This window comes from Petaurus breviceps, unplaced genomic scaffold (assembly GCF_028583685.1).
Source record: "Petaurus breviceps papuanus isolate PSGF00001 unplaced genomic scaffold, PetGlider_PUasm1.0 91133, whole genome shotgun sequence".
Taxonomy (NCBI): Eukaryota; Metazoa; Chordata; class Mammalia; order Diprotodontia; family Petauridae; genus Petaurus; species Petaurus breviceps.
This window is the reverse complement of record NW_027187419.1, coordinates 99,422,994-99,436,713: the sequence shown is the minus strand read 5'-3', so window position 1 is coordinate 99,436,713 and position 13,720 is coordinate 99,422,994. Positions and strand designations below refer to the sequence as shown.

The window sequence follows — 13,720 nt, the reverse complement described above, 5'->3', positions numbered from 1 at the left end:
GTTGGTGGAGGGGTAAAGGGGGGTGTAGAAAGCGATCTCAAGCTTCGGCTTCCCTCTTACCTTAGAAAGCACGGTCCTGGAAGCCCCGGAGCATCGAGGCCGGTACCTACAGCAAGGGGAAGAGAAGGTAGGGGGATAAGCAGCAGAGTCAGACAAGAGGGAAGAGGAAGGGGGATGGGAGAGGGGACCCCGCCTCCTCTTACCGGCTCATCGCCCCCTCTCCAGTCTCCGAAGTGCCGCCCACTCAAGAGAAGAAACGACCGACTGACCCACAGACAGTGCCCCTCGGCCCTCCGGGGCGCGCTCCCGCAGCCCTGCTTTCCGAGCCTAGCCAGAGAAACACTGGGCAGCCCCCTACAAGGCTGCCCCGTTCCCTAGGCAACCGTCGCGTTCCAGAAGCGAGCCCCGCCCACCGGGACGGCAGGGGGAGGGGCTAGGGGAGAAGCCAGAAGGGAGAAGGAGGGGAGAAGCCCGAAGGGACAACGAGAGGAAATTGAGGGGAGAAATGGACAAAGCTAATGGGAGGAGGAGAGAAAAGGGGAAGTGAGGAAACACTAGGGTGCCACGAAGAGGAAACAGGAGGCAAGAGATCAGGGGGAGGAGGAGAGAAACAAGGAAGGGGAGAAAAGACGGGGAGGGGAGGGGAGATGAGGAAGAAGAAACAAGGCAGGGAAGGAGAAAACGGGGAGCAAAGGCGAGAAAATAGGGCTTAAGGGGAAAGAAAATAGGGAAGAGGAAATAGAAATGAGGGATAGAGAATAGGGGAAAGAGGAGGAAACGGAGGGGAGAAGAATCAAAAAGAGGATGAAAAAGGGAGGAGAAAAGGAGGGAAAGGAACAGGAGGAAGGGGAGGAATAGATAGAGGGGAGGAGAACGAGAAAATGAGGAGTGGAAAGCAGTACTGGAGGGACCATTGAGTCATAGATTTGCCGCGAAAAGACCTTGGAAAGCATCCACTCCATTATTTTAGTGATGAGGAAACAAAGAAATGGGGCGGCTTGTCCCACGTCGTGCAGGTAGCTAGGAAGAGGCTGGATTCCAGCCTGGGTTGTCTGGCTGCACACCTGGCTCTTTCAAACCCGGCTGCTCCGAAAGGAAAGGAAAGCCTGGTAGATGTGGGAAGGGGACCTGGGCCGGAAGCAGAAGGGAAAAGAGACCCAGGGGGCACAATGCCCGGCACCTATTGACCACTTACTAAATGTTTGTGACTGAGAGGAGGTAGAGAAAGAAGGTTTTGCTGGGAAACTACAGGCCTCAAACATGCTCGGTTGCCTGAGATGAGGAGAGTGAGACTGACAAATATAGAGATGTCTAAGGGCTGAGCCTCAGTTTGCAATAAGGGGCAAAAAATGAAAAAGGGAGTGAGGGGCATGTGCTAAAGCATGCTCCACGTCCTCTTAACATGAAGGGAGAAATGTTGCATAGACTCACATTTGCTAAATTTACATATTCTTCCAATAATTGTATGAGGTAGATGTTGTTCAGTCGTGTTCTACTCTTTGTGACACCATTTGGTGTATTCTTGGCATGGTTTGCCATTTCCTTCTCCAGGTCATTTTACAGATGACAAATTGAGGCAAGCAGGGTTAAGTGACTTGCCCAGCCAGGGTCATACATCTAGTAAGTGCCTGAGGCAGGATTTGAATTGGGGAAGATCAGTCTGTCCACTGCTCCACCTAGATGCCTCTACGTGGTAGACAGTCCTGGTATCATTATTCCAGTTGTACAGACGAAGAAGCTGAAATCAAGGAGGTTAAGTGATTTACTCACGATCACACTGTATTAAGGATTTGAGATGGGCTTTTCAATGAGGTCTCCATATTCCCAGTTTCTTTACTCTTTCCATTTTGATAATATATAATTTTATATAATTAATATAAAAATAATAACTTCTTCCTAGACTTGCTTTTTAACCATAGAATAAAAGCAGAGTCCCCAGAGGCTGCAAGAGAAGGTGCCTCTTAGAGGAATTTATCTGTAGGAATAAAAACAAACAGCAACAACAATAAAAAGAGGACATCAGAGGAAGAACATCACTTTCCTGGGAATTCTCACAAAGAAAATTTCTCAAGGAGTCTTAATACGGAGGATTAATACTTAATACTCAAGGAGAGCTTTTAATACAACGAATCACCATATAGTCAAACTTCTTTGGCCAGGTTATCCAGGCCCTTGGGTTTTCTTTCTTTGGGTGTTTGCCTTTAACCCCATTTGGCTGCTAATTAGTCATACCACCAAGGGGTAGAAAAGGTGCAGAAAGAGGAAATGAAAATCTTAAATCAATCCTCCTACTCTTACCTGCTTAGCTAGGAGAATTTTTAGAGGTGAGGAGATTGCTTCCAACAGTAGTGTCAAACTCAAATAGAAACCATAGATAAAGAGCCCCATAGGCTGCAAGTTGAGTTAGAAACCACACATTAGCATTACCTGTATTTTTATATATTTTGTTAGATATTTCCCAATTACATTTTTAATCTGCTTCTTGGAAGTGTTGTGGCTGACCTACAGCAACAAGACCCTTTCAGGGGGTCTGTAACATCAAAATTATATTCATAATAATAATAAGACAATTTATATTAGGTAAATATTAATAGACATAACTCACATAAAGAAGTTCTTTCAGATGTCCTCAGTAATTTTTAAGAGTATTAAGTGGTTCTGAGACCAAGCCTGAGTACTGCTGACCTACAGAATTTTGATTATCCATCATTTTTGTCCCCATTATTATGGAAAATAGTTTTGCACATTTCTAGGAAATAGACCCTTGGTATCTGAAACTTTACTGTTTTTGAGGACTATCTGCAAAGATTTGTTGCTAGAATAGAAATCAGTGAGGCTGTTACTGAATTCGAATAAATAAAAAGTTTTAGTTTGAGTATTTTATTCACCTTTTTCTGGAGAAACTGCCCACACTTACATTTTCTTTATTCTTTCATCTTCATCTTTCCTAGAGTTCAATTTAGATGTCTGAATCATAAGTTAAACACTGGGTGGAAGTGTTTCAAGTTCACAGTGGAGTTGCTAATAATTCACAGTTTGATAAGACAAAGCCGAATTATCACCTCTCCCTCAAGTAGATTATTTAAAAATTTAACTTCGTTAAGCAAGATTTTATCTTGCAAAATAAACCAAAAAGAATGTTTCATTACATTTGTTTGGCAGGTCAGCAAGTCAAGGCAACAAGCATTTACTAATTGTTTACTGTGTGCCAGGCACGGCTGCTAAATCCTACCCTCAAGAAGCTTGTAGTCAAAGGAGGGGAGACAACATGCATATATATATATATATATATATATATATATATATATATATATATATATATATATATATACACACACACACACACACACACATATATATATACACACACACATATACACATATACATATACATACATACACAAACAAGATAAATACTGGGTAAATTTGGAGGCAACCTTAGAGGGGAGGCATTAGCATTTTGGGAGACTGGAAGAGACTTCCAGAAAAAGGTGGGATTTCAGCTGATATTGGAAGGAAGAGGAGCTGAGGGGAGCTAGGACATGGAAATGAGAAAAGAAAGCATTCCTGGAACGGGGGGGCAGGCTGTGAAAATGCCCATAGTGAGGAAAGGGAGTGGCAACATATCTAAAACAATTTTAAATATTTTAAATCCTTGACAAGTTTCTGCTTTCCTTGTTCTATCCAAGTAAGCTGTAAGAAAAAAAAAAAAGGAAACACCCCACTACCATCATGACCCCTAATCAAATAGCATATAGCAGCAGATCACAACTGGTTTACAAAATGTTAGAAATAAAAAAAAAATATTTCCTCTTCTGTAAGGGAGGAGCTAATAAATATTGATGACCCTGGGGAAAGGGGTAGTTGCTAAGTAGTAAAGGTAATAGCAACTAATAATTATCCAAGAGTGAAAAGCACTATTTCTCCCCATATACACAATTTTTTAAGCATAATAATCAACAACAACATCATCAACAGGCATTTCTTATACACTTGCTGTGTGCCAGGCCTTGTACTATGTGCTGAGGACAAGGAAAAAACAGTCCCTGCCTTCATGGAGCTCATTATTTAATGGGGGAGACAATATGCAAGTCACTTAACCCTATTTGCCTTAGTTTTCTAATCTTTAAAACGAGCTGAAGGAAATGGAAAACCACCCCAGTATCTTTGGCAAGAAACTCCCAAATTGAGTCACAAAGAGTCAGACACGACTGAACAACACCATGCAAACAATTCTGTACAAACAAGGTACATAATCACAGAGGGAAAATATTAGCATTGAGAGAGATCAGGTTCTTGTGAAATATAGGACTTTAGCTATGACTTGAAGGAAGTTAGGGAGGTCAGGAGGCAGAGAGGAGGAGGAAGAAATTTCAGCATGGGGGACATCAGGCATGGGAGACAGCCACTGAGGATGCAGAGTCAGGAGATGGAGTGTCTTGTGCAAAGAACTATAAGGAGTCCAGTATCACTGTACCTGAGGGTCAAGTAGGTGATACAGTGAGTAGAGTGCTCAATTTGGAGTCAGGAACACCTGAATTCAAATCCTCACTAGTTGTGTGACCCTGGGGAAGTCACCTAACCTCAGTTCCTCATTTCTTCTTTAATAAAATAGGGCTAATAATAGCACCCATATTCCAGGATTGTTGTGAGGATAAAATGACATAATATTTGTAAAATGCTTTGTGATCCTTAAAGTATTATAAATGCTAGCTAGTACTAGCAGTACTGGAAAGGTAGGAAGGGGCCAGAATTTTAAAAACCAAACCGGGTTTTACATTTGATCCTAGAAATAATAGAGAGTTTTACTGGAGTTCATTAAACAGGGGTTTATTGAATGGTCAGACCTTCACTTTAGAAAGATCAATTTGACAGCTAAGGGGAGGATAGACTGGAGTGAGGAGAGACTTAAGGCCTGAAGACCAATCAGTAGGCTATTTCCATAGTCCAGGTTTGAACTGATAAGGGCCTGAACCAGGTGGTAGCAGTGTCAGAGGACAGAAAATGATAAGAAGGTAGAAATCCAAGGATTATTATCCCCATTTTACCTGGTGAAAAGTTGATCAGATGAGGACAAGGAAACAGTCTCAGAGAGGTTAAATGATTTGTCCAAAATACTTTGACCCCAGTCTGGGGAAATCACATTTGTATTTTTTTTAAATATTCATTTTTCTTCAGTTTTTAACTCATGAAATAATATTCCCAATTCAGCAATTTTGACTAAAAGTCTGTCCAATCTGAACTGGTTGTCACTGCGGAAGCATATTTTTTTTAAAAAGAATTTTTAAAACTAAAAATATTATGCTCTAGACTATTAAAGAGCCCTTTATTTAATTCCCAGTTTGAAGATGGGGGGGGGAGACCTTTTGTTAAGTAAATGTATTAAGAATAATAGCCAAAAATTTCATTGTCTTCCTCACTAAGGAAATATTGAGGATATTGACCCATCTAAAAAACAATTTCTTCTTCTCTATCCCCTGAAGAAATCTTATTAGGATCAACCTATGGGAAAAGCCCTCAATGCAGTGGTGTGCTGGAGTAGACCGCCTTGAGGATTGCTAAATTGTCTTTGTGAGTCTCAGAAATATTACAGATCAGGACTTGATTAATTTTTTATCGATTGTCTAGACTTAAGAAAGTGATGAAGAAAATGTTAATAAGTCAGATTAAACTTAAAAATGTGTCCCATGTACATTTTTTTCTGACAGCTGATTGTTATTTACTAGCACACTTGCTTCTAAACTACTCTGTAGGGCTCCAATCCAGCTTGGGTTCTCAATACTGCTCTCTGGGAAGAACCCTACTGATTTCCTTGAAGAGGCATGGTCCAAGAAGAAAGAGATACAGACTTGGTTGTTCAGCTTTTGAATGTTAACCCAGAAATGTGTTGGTACATGTCTTGATTTTCTTCCTTGAGATTCCTATAAATATAATCTAAACATGGAAGAGCCAGTCTAATAAATTTTTTAAAAAGGTTCAGAAGATTGATCATCAGGTGTGAATTAGATCAACAGTAGATTTCATGTTTATTTGAATGAATAAAGATTGAAAATAATTGAATAAATAAAAAAGATTGAAAATAAAAATTGAATGAATAAGAATAGAGATTTATAAAAAAATCCTTAATTTTAATTATTAATTAATTTTTAATAATTTATCAATTAATAATTAATATAATAATCAATAACATTAAACAATTAATTATTAATTTTAAATTAGATTGTTGATATAATTAATAATTAATTATTAATCCTTAATAAATTTTCTAGAAACCCATTATGAATTTAAAATGTATTGGTTCTGGATTCTAATTCCATTTCTTTGATTCACTCCAAGTGGGATGTGCTTATTTTCTTAATTGTTTAAGGATGTTTGAAGTTTATACCAATTGCCTTATTTCCTTCAAGGTCACATTATATGTTAACAAGTGGCACAGTGGATAGAGTGCTGGGCCTGGAATCAGGAATACCAGAGTTCAAATCCAGCCTCAGACCCTTATTAGCTATGTGAAGTCACTTAGCCTTTGTCTGCCTCAGTTTCCTCAACTAAGAAATGAGGATAATAGCAGAACCTTGCAGGGTTGTCATTGTAAAACCCTTAGCACAGTGCCTGGCACATAGAAGGCACTATATAAATGTTTATTTCCTTCCACCTTCTTGTAAACATGGGGCACTTTTGCCTTCCTTTAATTGGTTGTCCAATGGGAGAAACAGTTTTCATTTTCCCATTTCTTGACATAAAATAAATTTTTATTTGTTGAGATAAAAAAAACAACAACTGAACAGAGAACAACCTTGTAGGTAATTGACAATGTACCAGCATGCAAATGAACCAAGTGATTTAGGAAATTCCTGTCCAGAGATCTATAGCAAGATTTCTTAAAGGTTCTAAGTGAAGAACAAGAGTGAGAAGAGACTGCATTCAGATAAGATAGAATTTGTGACAGTTGCCACAACTGGTAATTATCTTTTTAAACTTCACCCCAATGCTAAGTTTCCTAATTGTTTTACTGAGATGTCCTCTGTGATAGTAAAGAAAACTTTGTTCTGAATTCCAAAATTTCATCAGCTCAGTTCTATGCACCTTTTACTTAGTATTACAGAGCCAGTAGAGGGAGCCTGCAGCACAAAACATTGTTGGAGGTCTTTTGTAAACAGCTGTGTTTTCCCCTTATTTTTGATGAGTTGGTGGATTTACATATTTAGGAAATATCAGTCTTTAATATTATTTTGCTTAAATTGTAACTAATAATATTTGTGATATTTCTGGCTAGTCTTTATGGGCTTTTTGTTTTGCAACCTTCTAATATACTTACCATGTAATATTGTAGTTATTTATGTTGTTACAGAATCACACAATCTTAGAGGTGGAAGGGACCCCCAGAGGTCAACTAATTCAACCCATATCTCACAAGAATCTTCTAGGCAACATTCCTGGCAAGTGCTCTCCTCTCTTTTACACCCCCCCCCCCACCTTTTAGTGATCTCATTAGCTCCCGTGGATTCAATGATCATCTTTATGCAAATGATTCCCAAATGTTGGTATTCCAAGCCTATAAATTCAGTCTTAATTTCCTCCCTAAATCCCAGTCTCATATCATCAGTTGCCTTCTGGACAGCTCCTCTTGAGCTATCATTTAGGCATCTCAAAATTAATACAGTTTAGAACTCATTGTCTCCCCCCAAATCTACCCCACCTCCAAATTTTCCTCTTTCTGTTCTAGTTAGGCCAGGTTTACAACCTAGGAGTCAACCTTGACTCTAGTTGTCTTCCAACACTTTTCCTTATTTCTCATATCCCCAAGCTAGACAAATCATATTGATTCTATCTCTACATATCTTGCATTTAAAATCCCCTTCTCTCCACTTTTACAGCCACCATCCTAATTTGGATGTTCATGCCGAGACTATTTCAATAGTTTACTAATTGATTCTCCAGGTTTGTCTGCCTTCTCTTCAATTTATCTTCTTTTTTTTTAATTTAAATGCTTTATTAACTGCTGATTTACATCATTCGTTTCCACCAGATTTTGAGTTACAAATTTTCTCCCCATTTTCCCCCCACCCATCCCCCCAAAACAGCAGTCCCACAGGATATCCCCACCTCCAATCTGCTCTCTCCCATATTTTCTCCCATACCCGTTTCAACTTTTCCAGTGGATCTCTATGCCTCAGTGCCTGTATATCTTTTTTCTTAATTACATGTAAGATGGTATTAATAATAGTATGTATATATATATACACACACATATATATATATTTGAATATTTGATTTTAAAACTTTCAATTCCAGATTCATTCCCTTCCTCCCCTGCCACCCACCCCCACTGGGGGAACAAGCAGTTCAGTATAGGTTGTACATGTGTGGCTAATGCAAAACAATAACATAGTAGATGTATTGTAAAAGACTGACTATATTTCCCTCCCTCCTATCCCACCTCACACTTGTTCTATTCTCTACTTTGATCCTGTCCCTTTTCAAAAGTGGGTGCTTCCAACTTCCCTTCCCCCCAGCCTGCCCTCCCTTCCATCATCCCCCCTCACATCCCCTTCCCCCCCTATTCTCCTGGAGGGTGAGATCCCCTATTTAGTGTGTATTTCCCTCCCTTCTCAAGCCAGATTCAATAGGAATAAGGTTGACCTATTCCCTTTTGCCTTTCTATTCTTCCCCTCCATTGTAACCATTTTCCCTTGCCTCTTCTGTATGAGATAGTTTGCCCCACTCTGTCTCTCCCCATCTCCTCTCATTATATTCCTCTCACCTCTTAATTTCACCTTTTAAGTATCATCCCTTCCTGTTAAATTGGTCCCGTGCCCTCTATCTATGTGTGCCCTCTATCTATGTATACCTGTAAACGTATATACACACATTCACATATGTATTCATATGCCTGCATACCCTCATATAAAGACATATATATATATATATATATTTCTAATCCCTTCAACTACTGAGAAAAGTTTCATAGGTTACAATTATTGTTTTTCCATGTAGGAATGTTAATAGTTCAACTTTGGCCAGGTGGCTCAGCGAGCAAGAGCACCGGCTCCAGTGCCGGGACGACCCGGATCAAATCTGGCCCCAGACACCCAGCACCACACCCAGAAACAACAACTGGCCATGCAACCCCGAACAAGCCACTCAACCCTGATTGCTTCAAAAAAAAATAGTTCAACTTTGATAAGTTCCTTATGATTTCTTTTCCCTGTTTACCTTCTCATGCTTCTCTTGCTTCTTGTATCTGAATGTCAAATTTTCTATTCAACTCTGGTTTTTTCAGCAAGAATGCTTGAAAGTCCTCTATTCCACTGAATGACCATATTTTCCCCTGAAACATGATACTCAGTTTTGCTGGGTAGGTGACTCTTGGTTTTAATCCCAGCTCCCTTGACCTCCAGAATATCACATTCCAGGCCCTTCGATCCCTCAGTGTAGAAGCTGCCAGATCCTGGGTTATCCTGATTGTGTTTCCACAATATTCAAATTGTTTCTTCCTGGCTGCTTGTAATATTCTCCTTAATCTGGGAATTCCGGAACCTGGCTATAATATTCCTAGGAGTTTTCTTTTGGGGATCTTTTTCAGGAGGTGATCGGTGGATTCTTTCAACCTCTATTTTGCCCTCTCGTTCTAAAACATCAGGGCAGTTTTCTTTGAGAACTTCCTGGAGGATGCTTTCCAGGCTCTTACTTTGGTCATGGCTCTCAGGCAGTCCAATAATTTTTAAATTATCTCTCCTGGATCTATTTTCCAGGTCAGTGGTTTTTCCCATGAGATATTTCACATTGCCTTCTATTCTTTCATTTGTTTGGATCTGTTTAACAGCATCTTGATTTCTCATAAAGTCATTAGCTTCCATTTGCTCCAATCTAATTCTGAAGCAATGATTCTCCTCAGTGAGCTTTTGAGATTCTTTTTCCATCTGGCAAATTTGACTTTTTAAGGCATTCTTCTCCTCGTTGCCTTTTTGAGCCTCCTTTGCCATTTGAGTCAGTCTGTTTTTTAAGGTATTATTTTCTTCAGTCAGGCTGTTGACTCTCATTTCATAATTTTCTTGCATTGTTCTCATTTCTCTTCCCAATTTTTCCTCCACTTCTCTTATCTGCTTCTTAAGGTCCTCTATGGCCTGTAACCAGCTTGTATTTTCCTTTGAAGCTTTTGGTGCAGGAGTTCTGACTTCACTGATTTCCTCCTGTTCCATGCCTTGCTCCTTCTTATCCCCCAAATAGGAGTGTAATGTTGGAATCTTCTGTCTGCTTTGTTTCCTTTGCCTGCTCATTTTGCCACTCAATGATTTGACTTTTGGGCTTTTTGCCACAGTAGGACTCTGCCACCAGACAGGGGAGTTTTCGTCCCAAACGCTGGGGTTTTCTCAGCTGCCGGAGGTATTAGATGGGTGCCCTCTCTGAGGTCTCCACACGCTCTGGCAAGCTGGACACACACCCCAGGACCTCCACCCTAGACTGCAATCCAGATCCAAGCATGTTAAAGCAAGAGCGATGACCCCTCAGACTGGTGCTTGGTCCCCCTACACTCTGCAGGCCAGGAGCTGAAGCCTCCAGGTGGCGCTGGCAGGCTGTGCTGGCGTCTCAGTGGTTTCTCGCTCCGGGGGTAAAAGCCACGCACTCCCACTTCCTGGGTCCCAAAGTCCAGACTGCACTGGCCTCTCACCTTGTCCTTTGCATCTATGTATTGATAAATCTGGAAACGGCCACAGCTGCTGCTGATCTGGAGTCTCTCTGGCAGGCGGCTGGTCAGGCCCGCCCTGGGGCTAAAGCCTCGGAGTGGGGCTGGGCTCGGCTCCCAGAGCGCTGCGCTGGCTGATTCCTGCCGGCCTGCCGGGCTGTCCTCAGCGGGAGGTTAGTTTCTCTGTGTCATTTTGTAGGTTCTGCAGCTCCAAAGTTTGTTTAGAGTCCCCTTTTTACATGGATTGGGGAGGGTGGAAGCCGGAGCTGCGGGAAGGTCGTGCTTCTACTCCGCCATCTTGGCTCCGCCCCCCTTCACTTTATCTTCTACACTGTTTTCCATTTTACCTTCCTAAAACCCAAGTTGGACCCTGTCATTCCCTTGCTCAAGAACCTCTAGGATAAAATACAAATTTCTCAGTTTGACATTTCTGGAAGCTCTTTCAAGCCTGGGACTATTCATTGTTTATCTTTGTATTCCTATTACCTAACATACCCTGTAAATATAGGCACTTAATTAGTGTTTGTGGTTAAAATCCTTTACAGTCTGGTTCCCCCATACCTTTTCAGACTTATTTCCTATTATTTCTCTTTAAATACTCTGGATTCCAACAAAACCTACTGACCTACTTGCTGTTCCCTGAATTTAGTCTTCTGTCTTCCACCTGTTTCTTTGCACAGTCTGTTGCCTATGCCTGGAATGCACTTCATTCTTACCTCTCATCTTTTAGAATCCTCAGTTTCATTAAAGGCTCAGCTCTGGAGCTGCTGGGAGATTTCCTGATCTCCCTATTGCTAGTAATCTCTCACTCCTCAAATTCTCTTTTATTCACTTCTCTTTACTCCTCTCTTTACCTGTTCTATTCCATTCTAAAAGGTGAACTCCTTGAGGGCAGGGACTTTTTAGGAGTTTTTTTTTCTTTGTACCCCCTAGCACCTAGCACAGTGCCATCTACATGGTGGATGTTTAATGAATTGAATTGGTCAGACCACAGTTCCTAAGCATTCTACCCCACCAACTGAAGGGTAGGTGATTAACTCATTATACAAAATAATTGAGACTTGATCAATGTGGGAATTTGTTCTTGTTTGACTATGCATAGTTATTAGCAGAGCATTCCTTTTCTTTTTCCAATTGTGAAATAAGTGAGGAAATGGGGTTAGGGTAGAAAAAAGGAAAAGAAAAAAAGAGGGTAATTGAAGCAACTTTTAAAAAAATTTACAGAATAGAACAGAAAGTTGCAGACAAGTAAGATCACTATGAAAGTCACATACTTTACATACATAATAAAGTTATTATTTATTTAAAAACAAATGTAAGTTGTATGGAATAGAGAAAAAGTGAATTAAATTGATCACCATTCTAGCCTCTGATTGAGGACTCCTAGTGAAGTGACCCATTACTTTCACAAGACATCCCACTCTGCTTTTGGACATCGATAATTATTAGGAAGTTTTCCCTTATTTCAAGTCAAAGTTTATGTTTATATCAGGCAGAATGATTTGAGTACCTCTTCCATATGACATGCCTTCAAATACTTACTCAAACACCAGTTCTGTCCTTCTCACTTCCCTTTTCCCTCTCCCTCCATTCCCAAGCCTTCTCTTCTCCAAACTAAACAACCTCTACTTCCTTTGGTGTATCCTTTTATTACATGACTTTCAGGCATCTCACCATCTTTTGGACTCACCCCAGTTTGTCAACACCCTTCCTAAATTGTGCCTTCCAGAACCAAACACAAGATTCTACATGTTGCTAAGTAGGGTAGAGTATAGTGTCTTATTCCTCTATTAGACTAGTGGTCTTCCATCATTTTCTATCATGCACTCCACCCCTATCAGTGAAAAAAAATTTAAGCACACATTCCTAATATGTGTATATGTACATATTTATAATATATATGCCAATTAATGCTTATAATACATAAAGTAATATCTACTTTTTAATAAATTTTGTACATGTAAATTAATATTTATGGTATAAACTAACATTTATTATAAATTTCATATGCATACAATTATGGTGATGATTATATATATTATAAAATATAAAAAGGATGAGATAAAGATTGAATAATATTTTATAAAGTCAATAAGGAACCACATATTTTATTGAGTAGGGGAGTGATATGGTCAGATTTTTTCTTTAGGAAAATCACTTGGACTGCTGTGTGGAGGATGGATTTGAGCAGAGAGAGACTTGAGGCAAAGAGACCAAATAGCAGACTATTGGAATAGACCAGGCAAGAGGATATGACCTGGGCTGGTGGCTGAGCAGGTAGAGAGAAAGCAAATGACATAAGAGATGTAGAAGACCAGGAAGGAGGTAAATATGATACTTGAAGCTGTGAAAACTGAGTGACCAGAAAGGATGGGGGTGCCCTCAGCAGCAGTAGGGAAGTTTGCAAGAAAGGTGGGCTGGGCAACAGAGATAATACAATGATTTCTGATTCAGATCACAGTCCATCCTTGCCTGCTTGTTTTGGGTGACTTACTCTATCCCACCTAAAATGAAGATGGTAGGAGCAATATTCTTACTCACGAGTCACTGTCCCTAAAACACAGTCCTCTGAGAGGCAGCCATGAGGTGATATGTGCAGGGAGTGGGTCAGATTTTTCCTAAGAGCATCTCCAAATGCTATTGGTAACTATTAGCTTAGGCTGTAGCTGCCCTCAGAAGTAGACACCAGGCTTAGGAGCTAGAGGGAGGGAATTTGCTTGCACAGCAGAGGGAAGGGGTAGTAGAATGGTGGAATATTAGGTGAAGGGTAGATATGATTGTGTTGGAGTTAAGTTCCATAATGGCTATCCCACAGAAAGCACATTATGACCAGTGTTTCCATCCTCTGGTTGGTTAATACATGCCTTATATAGTCAGGCTATAACTCCCCTGGACCCCACTTTGGACCCAATTGTACTAGCTCATAAGTTCTATCAATGTGTGAATTGTGTCTTATCTACACTTTGTCTCTTTTCAAGAACCTAGCACAGTACTAGGACTTAAATGTTTGTTGACTTGAATTGAAATGGGTATCAT

General features: G+C 40.2%; 1 protein-coding gene across 4 annotated transcripts in view; it reads right to left on the bottom strand.

Annotated features, from left to right (window-relative positions):
- The window catches only part of ERICH2 (glutamate rich 2), a 107,957-nt gene extending 96,966 nt beyond the window's left edge, over positions 1 to 10,991 (bottom strand). Inside the window, exons 1-2 of one of the 4 annotated variants that reach the window (XM_069080680.1) lie at positions 204 to 697; positions 61 to 106 (exon numbers count right to left, since the gene is read on the bottom strand). In XM_069080680.1, coding sequence (XP_068936781.1) covers positions 61 to 106; positions 204 to 211 — 54 coding nt within the window. In that variant the 5' untranslated portion in view covers positions 212 to 697. Of the gene's footprint in view, positions 1 to 60; positions 107 to 203; positions 698 to 10,669 lie in introns of those variants that run through there. The other 3 variants (XM_069080679.1, XM_069080682.1, XM_069080681.1) reach the window with 3 other exon arrangements.
- Positions 10,992 to 13,720: the final 2,729 nt, after the last annotated feature.